This window comes from Anopheles coluzzii, chromosome 3, assembly GCF_943734685.1.
Source record: "Anopheles coluzzii chromosome 3, AcolN3, whole genome shotgun sequence".
In the NCBI taxonomy this organism is placed as follows: Eukaryota; Metazoa; Arthropoda; class Insecta; order Diptera; family Culicidae; genus Anopheles; species Anopheles coluzzii.
In genome coordinates this window covers 70,269,542-70,287,761 of record NC_064671.1, presented here as the reverse complement: position 1 = coordinate 70,287,761, position 18,220 = coordinate 70,269,542, and the positions used below count along the sequence as shown (strand labels likewise).

Genomic DNA, 18,220 nt, shown 5'->3' with positions numbered 1-18,220 from the left:
CTTTCACCGCAAAAGCTTATTTTGATACGAAAGAAAGATGCATACTTTTATAGGATAAATTGTTTGAATGGAAAAATCCTTTCGTCCTTTAAAGGTCTTTAGATGAGTTTAATTAAAGAATTAATGTATTTCGGATTACAAGAATGTACCTACAGATCTGAGGTGAGTATATCTACCTAAGGAAGCACTGACTCCAGACGTACAAGAACATCGTTGTTATGACTACGGATGACAAGAGCAGACTTTGTAGGGTCTGAGAAGAGTAGAAGATGGTCGGCACAAAACTGAACGATGGCCAGATTATGGATTTGTTCTCGTATCAAGATTAAGCACGTACGTGAGGTAGAGCCGAGTTGACACATTTTCCAAGATCCCAATTTCTAATCAGGAATTGAAGGCAACAAGACATCTATCAGGAATTGAAGTTAACAACTCCACTGTAGTGCAAGGAGACAACTGTAATTCCAAAACGTTTTGACAGATCTTGTGCTCGGAAGACCTCCGCTAGAGGGCGGTAGTGAGACCTGTAACTTGTGGCACTTGTAAAAGTGTAGCCGTGCTTACAAGTTGTCGCGCATTGTTGGAGCGCTCTCAAAACTAACTCGCTTGCGTTGATAAAGAAAAGCAGCGTGCGCTCGAGTGGTCTCTGAGCAAGTTGGCTCTTATCTGAACTTCAATCTGCACCGACCGTGCTTAGTTCATCAGTTTGAACACACAGTGCTAGCGGAAACAATGTAAGTAATGTTTGAATGCGCGAATGTTGTTTATATATGTGTTGAGATACGAACATCTTATGAATCATTCTTCTTGTTTCAGTATTACCAGCATTCCAAAAATCTATCGAATTTTGATAAAATGTTTATGCATCGTTTCCACCGTGTCGACCGTTCCGATGGATGGCGGATTTATCTCAGACCATCCTACACTTTGTCCTCCCAAACCGGCCCCAAAAGTAGCGGAACTTCGAAAGGTATTGAACACTCATAAGATTGCCATCTCGAGTGAGCTATCTAATTGGGGTAAATGGTTCATGAATTCCTACAGAAAATCCCCCCACTGATAACGATACGCAGGTGTATGTGAAGGATTTCCCAGACAACTTTACAGCCTCGGAGCTGCGTAACCTGTTCATGAGGTTTGGCTGCATCACCAGCCATCGCATCATCATGCGGGATGGCAAGAGTCGCGGCTTTGGCTTTGTCAACTTCAAGCTCGAAGAAGATGCGGTGAAAGCGGTGGCGGAGCTGCACGGCAAGCACCAGTTTCCGAACGGGAAGCGTCTTCACGCGACGGTGGTGCAGAAAAATGTGCTGTACGTTAAGCATCTTCCGGAAGATGTAACATGGAAGCAGCTGCTCCAGCTGTTCGCGACGCAGGGCAGCGTCAAGTACGCGAACTTGGTAATGGACGAGCGCGGCATCGACCGGGGCTACCCGTCGGGCATGGCCACCGTCTGCTTCCACAAGTCCGAACATGCCGCTCTTGCGATCGCGAACCTAAATGGTGCCCGCGTGCTAGGGAATCGTCTAACGGTGGAATACGTGAAAACGAAGAGCGAACTGCGGAAGGAAAAGTTTGACATCTACTTTAAATCAGATGATTCGTCCACCAGTGCAACCACACTGAACGATGTGTCTCCCCTTCCTCTCGGTGGGTAGCGCAAACTTTGATTAACGGTGCTGCAAGATGTTCCTGTAAATAATCGAGCCTCTTTGGGGGGGGGGTCTGTTTTCAGTTCCGACGTCGGACGATGCCGCACGCGAGAAACAATCGTTTGCCATCCGGTTGAGTACGGCTGTGCGAGGCGTTTTTCCAGAGAAACGTGAACAGATCGTACAACTACTGCTCGAGTTTGATAATGCACAGCTGTCCTTGATGCTGGACCAGCCGAATTTGCTGAAACAGAAGGTGGAGGCCGCCGAACGGCTTATTGCAAAGGTAGAGTCAGCGTCAATTGAGCGACTACGGCTTCTGTAAGAGTTTGTGCCCTTATGGGGAAGTATATGAGGGGTAGAATTAGTTTATCATTCGTTATCAAATGTGGCTCTGGAATGCTTTCTCGCAAGCATGGCCCAAGCCCATTCTGCCTGTTCACACTTCTAGTTCATTGAATTTAATCATTTAACAGATAATATATTTCACAAAATCCGATAAATTGCTACAGGCCTATATTATTTAGCTTTAGTTGTACATTCTTTGCTTTACCATGTGAAATAGCAAATGTTTGGCTTTTATTTAGTCAACATTTTGAATTTAATTTTTAAAACCAGCTTGAAACACTTCGAGCGAGAAAAACCGCGGCTCGTTCGATCCTGCTGCAACTCTTCACCTCTGCAGCGTAAACAAGCTCACCGCACACTGGAAGCTTTGTCTATTTTTAGACTTTTACAGTAGAATATTCCAATAAGAATGCGATTTAACTTCACTATGCATGTATTAAAATTTGCACAATATTTTCCTGTTCTTTTTGTGAAGTACAGCTCCTCAAAAGCATCGAATTTAAACTGAAATCACACAAAACAATACGCGACCGATATGCAATTTTGTCCACTGTATGATCAAAGATTCGCCCACCGTGTGACGTTTCGCCAAAAACCCACACACGGCCCCCTCCCATTGCAGTAGTGTGTGTGGCCGTTTTTGTCAGATTTTCTGCTTAATCAGCGCTCTCGCTGGCGGGTCGCGATCAATCGTTTCTCTCCGCTCCGTCGATGCTGGTCGTGCTGGTGAAAAAGCGCACTACAATTTCGCCCCGTCTCGTACGGCAGAGGTAAGCAAAACGGGCTACGGGCGGACGACTTTCCAGAGTTTTTCGTACGTTTGTGTGTGTGTGTGAGCGGAGGACGAGAAGGGGAGGATGCAATAGAATCAAAACCCGCGCGAGATCGATGAATGGTTTGTGTAACGTTGTGTGTAGTTCAATTTTTTTTTTGCCGGAACGATCACAATTTTCGTGAGGGGACAACAAGGGCAAGAAAAAAGTGCAATCCCCGTGCAAGGAGGAGGGCGACAGAGTGGGTGTGCGTGCCTGACGATTGTGTGTGCCCCCGCACAGGTGGAGTCCCATGCGAGAACGCCGTTGCTGTGCTGTGTATGTGTGCGCGCTGCTGGAGAATTAATCGGAAAATGGCGCAGGAACGTGGTCGAAAAGTGCTGTGGTCTCGCCTACTGCTGCTGGAGTAGATCGGTGGTAGAAAGTGGAAGTGCTCTTCTTCTGTACGGTCATGCAAAAATGGAACGGTGCCAGTGTGTGTATGTATGCTGCTAAAAAGTAATTCAATGCCCCGTATGTCCAGCAGTGTGGCGCGCGTGTGTGCTGAGTAAGGGATTCTTGCCCTTTTCGCGGACCTGTGTCTGTGTTTGCTGTGTTGCTGCTGCTACTATCATCGCATTGTTGGCCCACGTTCATATGCCAACCAGTGAAGAAGGCTAGAGGAAGAAAGAGAAAGGAAGAGAGCGAGATCGAACCAGATCGGTTGCTGCAAACTGGGCCACCACGCAGCAGGTCGTTCGGGAACTGTCGTGGAAGATGGCCAGTTGCTAAGTAGTGGCTGGAAAGAGAGCGAGGGGACAGCTAAAAACAGGTTCACTGAGGGACAAATGGAGTGAAGAGTGAAGAGTGAAAATGGAGCATACAATTCGTTTAATGTGCAGCGTAATGCATTTCCCCGTAAAAGGAGCTTGAACATTGTTTTATTACAGTCTGATGCGGGGGGGTTTGCACGCCGAGATCGAACCACGGTGCATAGGGAGATGTGTGTGTGTGTGTGTTTTTTTTGGGTGATGATTTTCTCATTGTGTGCTGTGTCTACTGCTGCTGCATACGTGGCTGACCGGTTGTGCGCGCGCCGCTTAGATAACCGACAAGAGCACCACCAAATGCGTGTGTGTGTTCGGGGCGATGCCGCTGCATTCCACAACATCCCGTGACAGTGTGTGGGCATCACCAATTCACGACGAGTTGGCCCAGCTATTCCCACTATGTCTCTCTCTCTCTGTCACGTGTGTGTATGGGTACGCAATGCAGTTTGGTTGTGTGTGACGCAGTGACGTGTAACATACATCCTCACTTTCGCGTTTCGTGCAGAATGGAAAGCAAACAAACTGATAAGAGGGAGAGATGGTAAAGGGAAGCTTTGGAGGAACGTTTTGCGAAGGGAAAGATGATAACAAGATAACGCACCCACACACGGGAGGAATGAGAGAGAGAGAGAGAGAGAGATGAAGTGGACACTGAAAAACACGGAAAAGGAAGGGAGTTGAATAATATCAAGCAAGGGAAGGCACAAATGGACAATTGTCGCAATGAAAAGTATCACCAAAGGGCAGTGAGATTGTAGGAGAAGCAGGGAAAGCAAGCAGAACGAAGACACGAGAGAAAGAGGGAGAGAGAGAGAATGTTTTGTGATGTGATGGAATTCCTCCCCAACAAGCGTGATTTGCTCCTCGATTGCTGTGATGGAATTTTCTAGCCTCCGTTTGTCTATGACCCGATCTCTCTCTCTCTCTCGCCCTTTCACTGATTGTGCTTATTAGTCACACGCACTAAAAATGGTTACGGTCAACGGCACACTAAGAATGCGCATTGATACGCGCTTTATTCCGTGTCAAGAGCACAGACGCACGAATGCACGATTTTATCACAAAGAAGAGAGATCTCTCATGTTCTCTCCCTCTCTCTCTATCTATCTCTGCTTAGTTCGAGATCAATCTCTTCATCCGGTGCGAGCCGCACGTGTTGGCGGGTGCATTGGGGTGCTTTTGCTTGGCGCTGCTTCGTTCGGCTAAGAAACGCAACACCAGAAACAACGTGTGCGGATCATTGAGTTTCCCTCATTTCATCCCCTTGCCCCCTCTCTATGTGTTTGTCGACGATAACATTTTCATCGTCTATTTTAAAATGCAAACCCTGCTCCGTAGTAGCAACCGCGCGAAAACGCACGCAAGAGAGACGAAGGGCGTGTGTGTGTGTGCGTGTTGTAAACAATGTAAAAATATGATGACTACGAATGGGTTGGACCCAACAGCTTCGATGCTGTTGTACGACCTACGGTTCGAAGACCGGAGCGAGGGCGATGAGGCTGGTGATGTTGGAAAGAGGGAAGGGGGTTTGTTTATACAACGAACACCCCCTCGCTTCCTTCCTCTTTGTGTCCCTCTTTCTCGCTCTAAACACATGCGCTTCCCTTTTGGCCGTGGGACATTGGCGCAATTTCTCGATAATGTTGTGATTTACTTTTGGACCCTTCTCTTCCAACCTCCACTCCAATGTTCTTCGTTCAACCATGTTTGGATGTTGAAAACAGGAATAGCTCGCTCATAATTGGGTTAAAATGTTGTGGTTGAATGGAAATTATTGTACAAACTTGCTTAGCCCAACATAAAACACTCGATTTTTTTATTACTGAAAAACAATGTTACTGTTGTCAGGGTTTTCTTTTTTCTTCTTCCGTTTGTTTGGGACAGCTTCGTGTGATAACAATTGTTTACCCAAAGTAGCGCATAGCAGCAAATGAAGGAATTTAATTACACGCCTCGTGTTCGCTGTAAGATATTTAGTTAATTTACATACTTGTAGGGGTTTAATGAAGTTTGAGCAGACATTTTCACAATTGCGCCATCGAAACTGGCCACAAAGTTGTACATTTTACGCCAATTGAAAAGCCAAATTCAATTAAGGAACAAATTTAAAAGAAAATAGCTGCAGGAGAGTCTTTAAATGAGATGTTTTTATGTTTTATGCTTGGCGTGTTCCGGGCAAATTATGTTTTTTCGCTTCAAAACCTTTAATAACCGTTTTTAACCTCCCCAGAATGATTATTCGACCAATAACTTTGTTATTCGTGTGATTAAAAATCATCTGTGATTTAATATGATATGTTTACATGATTTTAGGTGATGTTTAGAGCCAGCAAAATGTTTGAAAATTTCCCATGATGAAAGCAACTAATATTGCTGTAATTACCTCACTTTTAAAACTTCAAATCAACTGGCTCGCCATGCCCCGAAAGCGGCATGCAAACCACCCAGGAAGGAATAAAGCATGAATGTCACGTCCTCTGTGTGCAGTGCCCGCCCCCATGCACCTCAAAATCTGTGCCACATTGTGTTGGGGGGGGGGGGGGGGGGGGGGAAGGCGAGGGTTGTTGGTTGCAGTCAATTGTTTATGTTATTAAACGTGAATAGTTTGACAAAATTACAAACTTGCAACTGCAAAACGACGCCACCCCTCTGCGCCGCCTAATAGCGTAAAATCCTCACGTCCGGCCCAACCCGTCCGACGTCCACGTCCAAGGCATGCATTAATTGTTCCTCGAGCACAGACGATTTGCATTCCGCCGCGTAAAAGTTTGGAAAGTGGCGAAACGAACGGACGCACGGATAAATACAAAAATATGGAGCATTAGAGCAGCAAACCGGAATGCGTCAAACACTAACAGACTAACAGTGTCAAAAGAAAGCAACCTACTTCCCTCTCCGTTTTTGGGCCCTGCTGGCGCAAGCGCACGTTATTCAATCATTGTTTGTGTTGACGATGACGATGGGGCGACGAAATTCGAGATCGATTTGCAAACTGCCTTACCGGGGAGTGGTGGACGATGCACCCTTTTGTTGCCTTTACTGGCCCGACAGCCAGCCAGCCAGCCAGCCAGTGGGCTGCATCATACGAAGGTCATTGAAAGAACGGGCACCCACCCACCTTTGAGTGTTAATTTACATGATCGGATTTAAGGCAAAGGTAGAAAGCTTTGTCATTCTAGACCCCGTGGCTTCGGTTGTTCCACTTTACTTCCTGGCTGGAACGGAGATTTAAAGTGAAAAAAAAATTGAAAATGTAAAAAGGTTCAGGTTTCAAAAAGTCGTACCGACTAACGAGCCTGGGACTGGTTTGGTTCTCATTTCCATAATTGGATCCACACACCTGTGTGGTTCTACCAACACACCTGTACAATAGGGTTGAAAACACTCCATTCGGGGTCCTATTTTGATGTACTTTTATTAAAATTTTATGATAAAAAATAACTCTTTTGAAATGTTTTATGTTTTACTTTTAGGTTTTATGATTAATTCATAGCTTAAAACCATGTTCGTCGCACGTTCAACAGGCGAGTGAGCCTCGAGTAGTGTCGATACGTGTCGCAATAAATTAGCTACAACACGCCATCCATCCTTTGCAAGAGATTAGCTCATCAATACTCAAGCGATGAAATAAACAAGGCGCAATAGCAAATCAGAGGGGAAGAAAAACAAATTAACAAAACCGACCTTTGGTGCATTCCTTTAAGCGCTCATCTTCGACAAAACGTAATCGTGAATTTTGTGTGGTAAAACACTAAACAGCTAGCTAAAAGATTGCTTTTCTCTATTATTTCACGACGTTAATAGCCGTTAACAGCAACCGAACGGGAGCGAGAGTACCTCGAAATGCGAAGATGAAGATGAGCTGCTGCTCTCCTAACTGTACCATCGATCGCCATAATCGATCGCGTATCGTTTTTCGATATTTTTAGTGTGCTTTCTTCTCTCTCTCTCTCTCTCTCTCCGGGCAGGCAAGAAGAAAACGCATATTGCTTGATTTTCTCTTCTTCACCACGGTAGAGCCTTCTTTTGCCTCTTTCTAATCATGTGATCGCAATTTCAAACATTCTTTCTCGACTGTGTTTCCGTTCCGATCGATGGAAGTGAAACAAAAATACGTGTCTTGATGGTAAAAAAATATATGGAAGAATACATACTAAGATATACAGGGGTTTTCAGGAGTTCTCATAGTTGAGGGACACTTCCTTGACTCTTTCTTATTGGAAGTGAACTTAATGTAATAGGAATTGGACTTTATGGCACCCTTTATGGATAGGCGCCTTGAAAATTCCTATTAGATGTGTCCAACAAGAGTGCTATAGAGTTCAATTCCCATTACATTAAGTTCATGTCACACAAGAAAGAGTCAATGAAGTATCCCACAGCTATGAGAACCCCTGGAAAACCCTATAATGATAGAATACTGTGCACCGAACTGATACGGTCGAGAAATTATGAAATTCAACTCTCAAACGCAACTCTCCGCAGGAAAAGTTGCACGAAAACACAGAAAAATTGTGCTGCTGCAGCCACAACACACACACACGCTCTCTCTCCCTAGCATCTGTTGTGTTGGCACTGCTGTGTTATGTTGCTTTTGCTGCCACCTTCCCCTTCTCGGCGGCAACCACCACCCGCCAACAGCATCGACTAAAACGTCTTTTTGGGGCGAGAGTTGTTTGTTTCCATTAGCGTTAGCGGGCCTGTACGGGTTGTTGTACCGTTGGAAAAAGTGAAGTTAATTGCGCTTGCCTCTCTCCCCTTCCTCTGCTTCCAGTGGTTCTCTCCGTGTGCTTCTCGCTGGCAAACGTTTTTGGCCATCATCATCAGGGTGTGCCACCGAGATATCAGGCGAAGAAGTGGTGCACCAAAGGGGAGGCCGCAGTGCAAGAAAAGTAATCATCGAAACGGAACGGGGCAAGGCAACGTAATAGAAAATGGTCCAATAAATGCGTGTGTATTTGCGAGGAAGCTTTCCTGTCTGCTGTTGCTGTTACGCAGTGACGGTTTTTTCTTCTGCTGTGTGTTGCGGAATAATGTTTTCCCAATTGCCAGTTGCAGTTGCCTTTTTTGTGGGTGATACTTTGAGCGGTGAAACATTTCTATTGCACTTTGCACCAATCGCCCACAAATCGATTTGATTGTTTTTTCTGCACTCTTGTTTTAATTTCCATTTTCTCTTATTCTTTTCCTTTTCACAGAAGTAGCTAATTGTGCGTGGAAAAGTATACTAAACCAATCCGATTGACGTCCGATTCGACCGGTAAACGGTGCGCGGTGGACGCTTTCCCCCAGCGCGTCTTCCACAGTGGGATCGCGAAAACCCAGAAACCCCCCAACCCAGAACGACACGCACACACAAAATGCCTTCACCCAGTGGGAACACCAAAACGGCCACCGCCACCCCAACAAACGGTGGTGGTGGTGCCCTATCGGAGGAAGCCCTGGCAGCCATCTCGGTCGTGCGGGCCCTTGTGGCCTCGCGCAAAGAAACGTCCAACGTGCTGAGCGTGCTGCGCGACTACCGACAGCTCGAGGGCGATCCGCTGCCCTACCGAAAGTTTGGTTTCTCCACCGTCGAGGAGTTTCTGCTCGCGAGCGGCGAGTTTCTGATCAAGGCGAGCGCGGGCGAATCGACGCGCATCTACATCAAGCCGAACCGCGACTCGGCCCACATCCAGAACATGGTGGCGGCCCAGAAAACGACCAAGAGCGGCGGCTCGGGCAAGAAGTCGAGCTTTGTCGCGCTGCGCCAACCGACCGGACCGTGGAGTGCGAAGGGTTTCGCCAGTCCGGCGACCGCGTACAGCCGCATCTACCAGCAGATGTCGGGCGGGGGGCGCACGACGAACAGTGGCAGCGGCTACTCGCCCAAGAAGTCGGTCACGTTCGGGGCGGTGCCCCAGCAGCAGCAGCAGCAGCAATCGCCGAAAGGGTTCCGGTCCCAGGGCTTTTGGACGACGAACAGTGGTGGAGGTGGTCAGCAGCAAGCACAGGGACAGCAGTTGCGGGCAATTACCAAGAGCAAAGCTGCTGGCTCGCCCCAGCAGAACGCGCAGCGCAATGGAAACTCAGCCTCGCCCGAGGCGAACAATAACAGCCGCTCGACGAAGAATTACAATCTCAATGGAGGCGGACAGCAGCAGCAGCAGCTTTCTTCCAACGATTTACGACACAGGCTGAACGAGCGGAACAGCACGCTCAGCCGCTCGTCGGTCGAGATGCGCCAGGCGGCCAAAGCGCTCGCAACCGTTTCCTCCAACGTGGTCGGGGTGGGTAATGCCGTCCGGCAGAGTGGTGGTACTACTGCACGAAAGCAGCTACCGTTTAGCGTCGAAGACAAAAGCGCTAAAAAGCCACAGCAGCAGCAGCAGCAGCAACAACAGCAACAGCAACAGGGATCGAATGCACGAAATGCATCGCAAGCGAAGGAAGCTGCCGCTCGCAACGGTGGTAGTAACAGGCTGAACGTCGTGTTGTCCGGATCCGGTCGGGTGGTTTCGTTACCAATGCCGCCCGCCCCGCTGCCGCTGATGTCGATCGCGGTCCCGCCACCGATCGCCACCGCCCCAGCGAAAAGTGTAAACTCAAGACTGAACGTGGCGAAGGCAGCAGTGCCGGGAGAGGGCAGCAGTGCACCCACCACTCCCGCGTTCGCACCAGCACCCGCACGAGCACCTGCTGCTGCTGCTCCGGCCTACCAGCGGGCGAAATCACTGGACGAACGGACGTCCACTGCCGCCACCGCCGCCTATCCCTACCAGGGCGCTCGTGTACCGCCCAATGCGATGCCTTACATCGAGCCGCCCAAACTGCCCACCCTGCCGGGCAAGAAGTCGCTCCAGGATCGGCTAAAGATCAACCAGGAGGTGGCGGACGAGGATCTGGAGAAGGTGGCCAAACTGCAGACCTCTCCTCCGATCGTCACCGAACCGACACCGCCAATGGAATCGAAACTACCGTCCAAAACAACAACCCTTCCAAGCGGTACCAGCTTCTACCCCACTAACGGCTCATCGTACACCGCATCGGGCATGGTGAATGGAGCCGCAACGGGCGGCGTGTTCACCTGGGACGACCCGAACGCTACGCCGGTCGAGATACTGATGCGGTACAGCCAGCACAAAGGCTTTGCAAGGCCGGAGTACGGTTACTACAAGCTGAAGAGCGGTCGCTACCAGTGCCTGGTGACGGTGAACGGTTCCTCCTACTCGACCTACCCGGAAGACTTTGTCAGCCAGTTCGAGGGCCAGTTTGCGGCGGCGATGAACGCGATCGAGGCGATCCGGCGCGACGAATCGCGCCAGCTGTACAGCAAGTGTTTGGACTCGGACCGCGACATTGCGCACCACATCCACGGGCTGCTGGCGAGCTGCCCGCACGGCATGTTCAGCAAGAACATCCCGAACGCGTTCCAGGAGACGCACCGGGCGCTGCTGCCGGATCACTGGTTCGCGATCATCGACCAGTACGCGAACCAGCTGTTCGTGCTGGAGGACGGCCCGAACGGGGACTGGATTGTGTACGCGCGGGAGCAACCGTCCGGGTCGGACGTGGAGTCGAACACGTCCGAGGCGTGCCAGATGGCGGTAAATCAGCTGACGCTGCCGTGGGACGACCAGTACTGGAATCTGTACGTCACGAATCCGGTCTCGACGGTGGAGGTTTGGGCGCGGCTCGTCGGCAAGGAGTATAGCGTGAGTAGTGGTTTTGGGTGGTGTCTTATTATTATTACACGTTGTTTGATGTCGCTTACTTTTGGTTATGTTCGTCAAATTACCATTTTTCATTGTTTGCGAGATGTTTTTCAACAGTTGTCAAATGTTGTCTTTCCATCACAATAATGATTCAATACTTCCACATGATTTTCAACAGGTTTCAAGCTGGATTGAGTTTGCCAGTCCTATGTAATGTGTTGAAAATCATGTGTAAGAATTGAAATTATATTGAATGAAATGAAATGAAGCAAATACCAATTTGGCAACTGTTGGAAAACAGCTTAGAAGCGGTGAATACAGGGTTTTCCAACTCAATTTCCAATATCTACAACAATTTTCATTGCTTGCGAGATGTTTTTCAACAGTTGTCCAATGTTGTAATTGCATCACAATAATTGTTCAGTTTTTTCACATGATTTTCATCACGTTTCAAGCTGGATTAAGTTTGACAGTTCTTTGTGATGTGTTGAAAATCATGTGTTAGAATTGAAATTTAATTGTGATGCAAATACACCATTTGACAGCTGTTAAAAAAACTAACAAGGGCGTTAATGTAGGGGTTTCCAAGTCACTTTCGAATGTGCACATTATTTATTCACCGTCTTTAAGATGTTTTTCAACAGCTGTGAAACGGTGCATTTGTTTCAAAATGAAATTTTAGTTTTTACGTATGATTTTCAACACATCACAAAGAACTATCAAACTCAATCTAGCTTGAGACATGTTGAGGATCAGCTGTAGAAATTACCGAGTTTTCCGAGTCAAAATTTAGAATGTCAACAACTGTTTTCATTGCTTGCAATATGTTTTTCAACGGCTGTCAAATGTTGTATTTACATCACGTTAATTGTTCAGTTTCTTCTTTATGATTTTCAACACGCTTCAAGCTGAATTGAATTTGACAGTTCTTTATGATGTGTTGAAAATCATGTGCGGCGAGCTGAAACTTGTGAAATTGTGATGCGAATACAATGTATGACAGCTGTTGAAAATCATCGGATAGGCGTTGAATAATGGTGTGCACATTCGAATATGATTTAGAAAACCCTGTAAAAAATATGAGAATGGAAATGAAATATCAGATTGATGTGAATTAACATCTTGCACGCAGTGAACAACAACGTTTATATTTGTAAGTAATTAGAAATGCCCTGTATGGAAAAGATCAATTAAAAAGCGTTAAAAAGCATATGCTGTCTCTTTTGGCATAGAGAATACAATAATCTATTATTTATTAGAACATTTAGTACAGAAAAACTAGTAGCTGAGCACATTGTTTCCCCTTTTCGTTGATTAAACCATATACTTAATTTGTATACTAACCACTTTACCTCTCTTTCTACAGGACAAGATGGACTCGCTCATTACCGACATCGAAATGTCGATGATGACGAACCAGGCGAGCGCGAAAAAGGACGTGGCGGCCGCGGTCGGCGAGTACTATCTCGTCTCGATCAGCGACTGCTGGTTCCGGGTGCGCGTGGTCGAGATCAACTACGAGACGAACCAGTGCCAGTGCTTCTTCATCGACATCGGCGACAGCGAGCAGCTGGCCCTGGATCAGCTGTACCGCTGCGAGCCGCAGTACCTGGACCTGCCCGCCCAGGCCATCTGCTTTACGCTCGAGGGGCTGGAAGACTTTAGCGAAAACCCGACGGCCAAACACATCCTCGGCCAGCGCATCAACCATCGCGTGCTGATCGGGATGATACTGTCGAAGCGCGAGGAGTACGAGCAGGCCGAACAGCGGGACGGCATTGGGTCGAGCTCGTTGAAGGTCGTGCTGTACGATACGTCGTCGGCGGAGGACGAGGTGGTGAATCCGATACTGCTGCAGCAGATCTGCAAGAGCATGCCGGTGCCGGAGCTGAACCGGAAGTCGGTCAACTACGTAAGCATTACGTACGTGGACGACCAGGGTGACGTGTACTGTCAGAAGGACGGTGCGATGAACTACATACAGGTAGGTGTTGCGGCGTTGAGAGTTCGTTCGGTGGTTTTGGGGGTCAGTCACCTGGTGGTTACGCTTGATCGAGGATCAGTGAAAGGGGTTCAACTTTTGTCAGTACGCTGTGCAGTCGTGCAGTTTTTGCTTTTTATTTACTGTTTGATTGCACCGTTAGTGGATTGGGCAATCGCTCGATTTGGTGTGTTACGTAGCGCGTGCCTTGACTGTTGGGGGCGGTGCATCTTCGTTACAATGCTTTTTTAATTGACTTCATTTCCCACTCCAGAAACTGATCACCAATCTGACACAATCGGACGCACTGGAGGACCAGCACCGTGGCCTGTACAACACCAAAGCGTCCGACCAGCAGCAGCTCTACCTGGTGCAGGACGAAACCGACGGCAAATGGTACCGTGCGGTGCGGGAGGCGGAAGAGTCCGGCCCGTACTGCCGCATGCACTACGTCGACATCGGCTGCCGGCGGCGAGCGAACGTGCAAAACATCTATCGGCTCGATTCGCTCAGCCTCGGGCTGCGCAGCTACCCGCCGCAAGCCATCCGGATGCGCATGTACGAGCTGCCGGGCTGTGCCGATCCGCAGGTACTATCCCGCCTGCGCGCCTTCCTGAAGCCGGCCGTCCCGGCGATGGCGAAGGTGTTCTCGATGGCGTCCGCCATCCTGCCGCTGGTGAAGCTGTACGTGCACGTGTCGGACCGCGACGCCGGCAACAACATACTGGTGTGCGTGAACGAAGCGATCAAGATCGAGAAGGAGCTCGAGATGGGCTCGGAACGCATCAGCCTTTCGCCGCGCGTCGGTTTCGGCGAGGATGGGGGGCCCGGTTCGGTGAACAATTCGGGCTCGGACACGACCACCGTTTCGCAGTCGACGGGGACCAGCTACTCGATGAGCAGCTCGGATGGCAAGGAGCTGGCCAGCCGGTTCGATGCGCTGCACCTCAGCAAGGGTGCGGCGGATGCGAAAAAGAACACCACGCCAACGACGACCACCGCCGGTTCGAAAGCAATCGCCAAGCTGGCGAAAATAACGCTCCCCGCCGTCGGGCAGGTGTTTAACGTGAAGGTGACGATCGCCAACAATCCGAAGTTTTTCTTCGTCCAGCCGTACGCTTACCTGGAGCAGCTGGACACGCTGATGCGCGAACTGCAGGACTTTTGCATGACGAAAGCCCAACCGGTTCGGAAGGATCAGGTCCGGCCGGGTGAAGCGTACGCGGCCGTCAACAATCTCGGCCACTGGTACCGGTAAGTGCGGGGGATGGAGAATTGGGGCCGATTTCAACCATTACTTGAATGTGTTTAATTTCCGGTTCGACAGTGCCCTGGTGGTGAACATTAATCCGTTTGGACCGACGCCGATCCACGCCTACTTTTGTGATTTCGGACAGGTGCAGCAGCTCGATGCCGGTGCACTGCGTGTACTGCCGCCCGAGTTTCGCGTACTGCCACAGCAGGCCATTAAAGCCAAGCTTTACGGTAAGGAAGGAGGGCCCCTTTAGTAGGCGTTGATTGTGAACCAAAGAAACACATCAATTATTAATGCCAATCTCTCTCTTTCTCACCCGTGTAGGTGTAAAACCGCTGCACCACGATTGGACCATATCGGACGCGATGCGGTTCAAGGAGCTGACCGCTGACAGCAACTTTGCCAGCATCGTGCGCAGCATCCAGCCGGACGAGCTCAATCCGCAGGAGCAGCTGATCGAGCTCGAGCTGATCGACGTGTCCGGGGAGGACGATATAGTGCTGCATAAAATACTCGTGGACGAGGGCAGGGCCGTTTATGCGGCCGAAGCGCACACCGTCTAGAGACGGGAAAATCACGATCCCCCCTCCCCCCCAAGCAGGGGTCGTTTGTTGTTGAAGTTGTTTATCCTTCCCCATTTTCCCTTTTTTAGATGTTAAACGAACGAGAGAATATTTATTGCGTGTGTGTGTGCGTGCGTGAGCGTTGCTAGGCCAACGCCATCGAACACACTCACACACACACACACACCATGGGAACACATATTTAATTCGCACCGAGATTTAAAAATACTTAACGCATGATGGAAAAAAGGCTTTCGCGCATAGGAGGGAAGCACCGGCAAGCATGAAATATGCTTGTCAGGAAGCAACGATAACAGTTGCAGGATGTTGTTTTTGAACGTATTGATTAGTAGCATTCCATTGTAATGAATTATTATTATCCTTGATTGATTCAAAAGGAACTCGAAGAGATTTATTAGCGAAAACCGCAGCAGACTACAGAAACGGAAAATGTCGCTGCATTTTGCGTACGAAGATGCGCAGCAGCCGAATTGTGCAGACAGAATTGCACGTCAGATACAATTATGGTTTTATAAATGGAACTTCCAACTAACATCTCTTGGCGTAGCAAGAGGCCCCTTTCCCAGATGAATGTACGGAACGGACAACAACAATACAAGCTACAAAGGATGCTAACGGGAAACGGTCGTTTGCTTTTGGTATTGAAACGCTGTCTGTTTTCTCATATTTATTTACATCTCTTTCCAATGGTTATGAACCGTTTTGTTTTCTCCTTTCCCCCCTCATTTTTATTAGCTACAACTACACTCCATCGAAAGGTAGTGCGAGAAAGTGGATGGAGAACGCACGTGTAATTTACGCTGAATTTACGTATTTGATCGTAACGAATGTACTCGATTTTTACTTGAATTAAAGAAACAAACAATCAAAACGCCTGCAGAGTTTGGCGTTTGGCCAGCTGTATAATGACGGTGAAGGAGGAGGAGGAGGCGGAGGAGAAGGGAGTGAGTGAGTGCGACCTATTTACTGCTAAGAATTTGAAACGAAAATTGCCAAAATTTTGTCTCCTAAATATTGCGCTTTCCATATACTTCTTTTTTTGTTATACACCAATAATCTTATATGATACACAACAACGATAAGCACCTTTTCATTAAGCGATTAAAGAGAAGGATTATATTTTAACGTATTTTGCCAATTGTGGAATTATGAAACGTGGGAAAAACGCGTTGGAAAGCCTTGAATATTGAGTAGATAGGTGGCAATAACTTGCTCGCGCCGGTTTTTTTAGCTATTGTGGAAATGAAAACATAAAAACGATGATAAGAAAGGTTTGTTGAGATAATAAAAGGAGTTCACAAACACTGCAGTGCTTCCTCCTGCCGGCTGGCAATAATGGACGATGAGTGGAAAAAGGGTCCAAATTTTGAATGGATTGGGCTAATGCCAGGAGCTACTAAAGAAAGAGAGAGAGAGAGAGGGAGAGAAAGAGAAGGGAACATTAAACAAGTCATAGACTTGTTGTGGACTTGTGATTGTGATAAACGAAACCGCTGAAACCTTATGATATATGCCTTGAAATGTGCAGCTCGAGCTATATATATATACATATAGATACATATACAATTTATATACAAACACAACAGAGAAGCTAACCTACGGAAAACTGTTTGCCAATTTATGTTCATTTTTTACATATATATGATTTATATATATATATAGAAAAGGAAGAACACTTATTTATGTGTATTAGCAGTGTGTTGAATTGTGATAAGGAGGAAAATATGTGTGTGTTTTTTTAATACAAACGAGCCTGCCTTTGTTTGTGCGTGCGCTTCCATCTCCTCCAAGCGGGAAAAGGGTAAATAGGAAGCTGAAAATGCTTGTTTTTCTTTGTGGCGTTGTGCCTTCCAGTTTTATAAGAGAGAGGGAGAGAGAGATAGAGAGAGAGGGCGTTTCTATAAAAGGTTGCGATTTGATTGTTGCTTTTTCGTTGCCTCTTTTTTATATGAATGAGTCGCATCAGTGATGAACCATTGCACGCTTTTGTCGGTTGAATCTTCCGTTTTTATAGTAACTTTTTTATATTTTATCATGTTTAGTAAACTCGAAAGTAAACGTCAGTACCACAATAGAGGCATAAATCGGCAAATGTTAGTGTAATTATCTTTTTTGTTCTGTTTTTGAGGAGGTTTTCATATATCTGCTTTCTGCGTTTATATTGCACGGTATACATATATACTCTCTAACAAACTAAACGGAGTAGTTATGCTATATTTTAATAGTTTTAAAACAAAACACAAAACTTATTATTATGCGTGCTTTCTTATACACATTAAACCGAGAGCGAGAGAGAGAAAAAGATCCTCCAACACCAGTATCGCAAACACTAAAAACGATATAGATTTCATGTTTTAAATACTTGTATCTCAGAGCTATATAGTGCGCAAATATTATGCAACTTTGAAAATCAATCAACAGCAAAAGCAAAAAAAAGAGCAACGAAAAACAATAATGGATGGGAGAACCATTTATATTATTTACCCTTTGTAGACGGAAATGCCCGCATATATTATGTGCCTTAATCTAGCAGCAGCAGCAGCAGCAGCAGCAGCATGCGAAACCTATCAATCGAACGAATCCCAATATACACACGAGAACGAACTTTACAAAAAAAGAGTAAAAAAAAAACAAAATATGATTTTTTTTTCATTTTAAATTACTTACATTTGTGATAAAATATCACACGGCGTTGATATTGACGACGGGACAGCGAATGAGATGACGCGTCGCTCTTCCAACTACTTCGGTAAGTGCTTTTATATCTCATTTAACCCATTAACAGAGAAAATAAGATTCATTTACCTGTTTAATAATATTTTATACTACTTTTCTTTATTGATTTGCATGAATCGTGTACATTTTTACATACGTGCGCAATAATAAATATACAATAAAAACCACTGGGTACTACTACTACTACTACCACTAGCACTACTTTTACTACATTTTCACTAAAAGCGTCTTGGTGTGTTGTTTTGATATGATTATTAGGATTATCAAGTGTGTATGTGTTTGTATGTTTGAATGCCCCTAAGGTTTTTTTAGCGAAATTTTTTTGTTGTAAGAATTAAAGGAACACGATTCTGACCCTCTGTTGCTTCCTCCTTTCCGGCTATAATTT

The 18,220-nt window shown here is 46.9% G+C and overlaps 2 protein-coding genes across 3 annotated transcripts; both read left to right on the top strand.

Moving 5' to 3' along the window:
- Positions 1-541: 541 nt before the first annotated feature.
- LOC120956734 (polyadenylate-binding protein-like) lies at positions 542-2,155 on the top strand. Its single transcript, XM_040378447.2, has 4 exons — positions 542-734; positions 817-970; positions 1,045-1,650; positions 1,736-2,155. Exons 2-4 carry the CDS (start codon positions 856-858, stop codon positions 1,975-1,977), a joined length of 963 nt encoding a protein of 320 aa, XP_040234381.2. The 5' UTR covers positions 542-734; positions 817-855; the 3' UTR covers positions 1,978-2,155.
- Positions 2,156-2,632: 477 nt separating this feature from the next.
- LOC120956732 (uncharacterized) lies at positions 2,633-17,732 on the top strand. Of its 2 annotated transcripts, none has more exons than XM_040378442.2 (6): positions 2,633-2,770; positions 8,781-11,276; positions 12,643-13,260; positions 13,532-14,511; positions 14,585-14,742; positions 14,837-17,732. In XM_040378442.2, the coding sequence occupies exons 2-6, from the start codon at positions 8,943-8,945 to the stop codon at positions 15,073-15,075; spliced, it is 4,329 nt and encodes a 1,442-aa protein (XP_040234376.2). In that variant the 5' UTR covers positions 2,633-2,770; positions 8,781-8,942; the 3' UTR covers positions 15,076-17,732. The 2 variants fall into 2 exon arrangements, with proteins under 2 accessions (XP_040234376.2, XP_049466309.1); XM_049610352.1 differs by lacking the exon at positions 2,633-2,770 and adding an exon at positions 7,981-8,474.
- The last annotated feature ends 488 nt before the right edge of the window (positions 17,733-18,220 follow it).

Excerpts from the sequence above, each read along its gene's own strand:
- LOC120956734 (XM_040378447.2), top strand. The coding sequence starts at position 856 with ATGTTTATGCATCGTTTCCACCGTGTCGACCGTTCCGATGGATGGCGG. Across the intron at positions 971-1,044 it reads AAGTAGCGGAACTTCGAAAG|AAAATCCCCCCACTGATAAC; the intron begins GTATTGAACACT and ends GAATTCCTACAG. Across the intron at positions 1,651-1,735 it reads TGTGTCTCCCCTTCCTCTCG|TTCCGACGTCGGACGATGCC; the intron begins GTGGGTAGCGCA and ends GTCTGTTTTCAG.
- LOC120956732 (XM_040378442.2), top strand. The coding sequence starts at position 8,943 with ATGCCTTCACCCAGTGGGAACACCAAAACGGCCACCGCCACCCCAACA. Across the intron at positions 13,261-13,531 it reads GTGCGATGAACTACATACAG|AAACTGATCACCAATCTGAC; the intron begins GTAGGTGTTGCG and ends TTCCCACTCCAG. Across the intron at positions 14,512-14,584 it reads AATCTCGGCCACTGGTACCG|TGCCCTGGTGGTGAACATTA; the intron begins GTAAGTGCGGGG and ends CCGGTTCGACAG.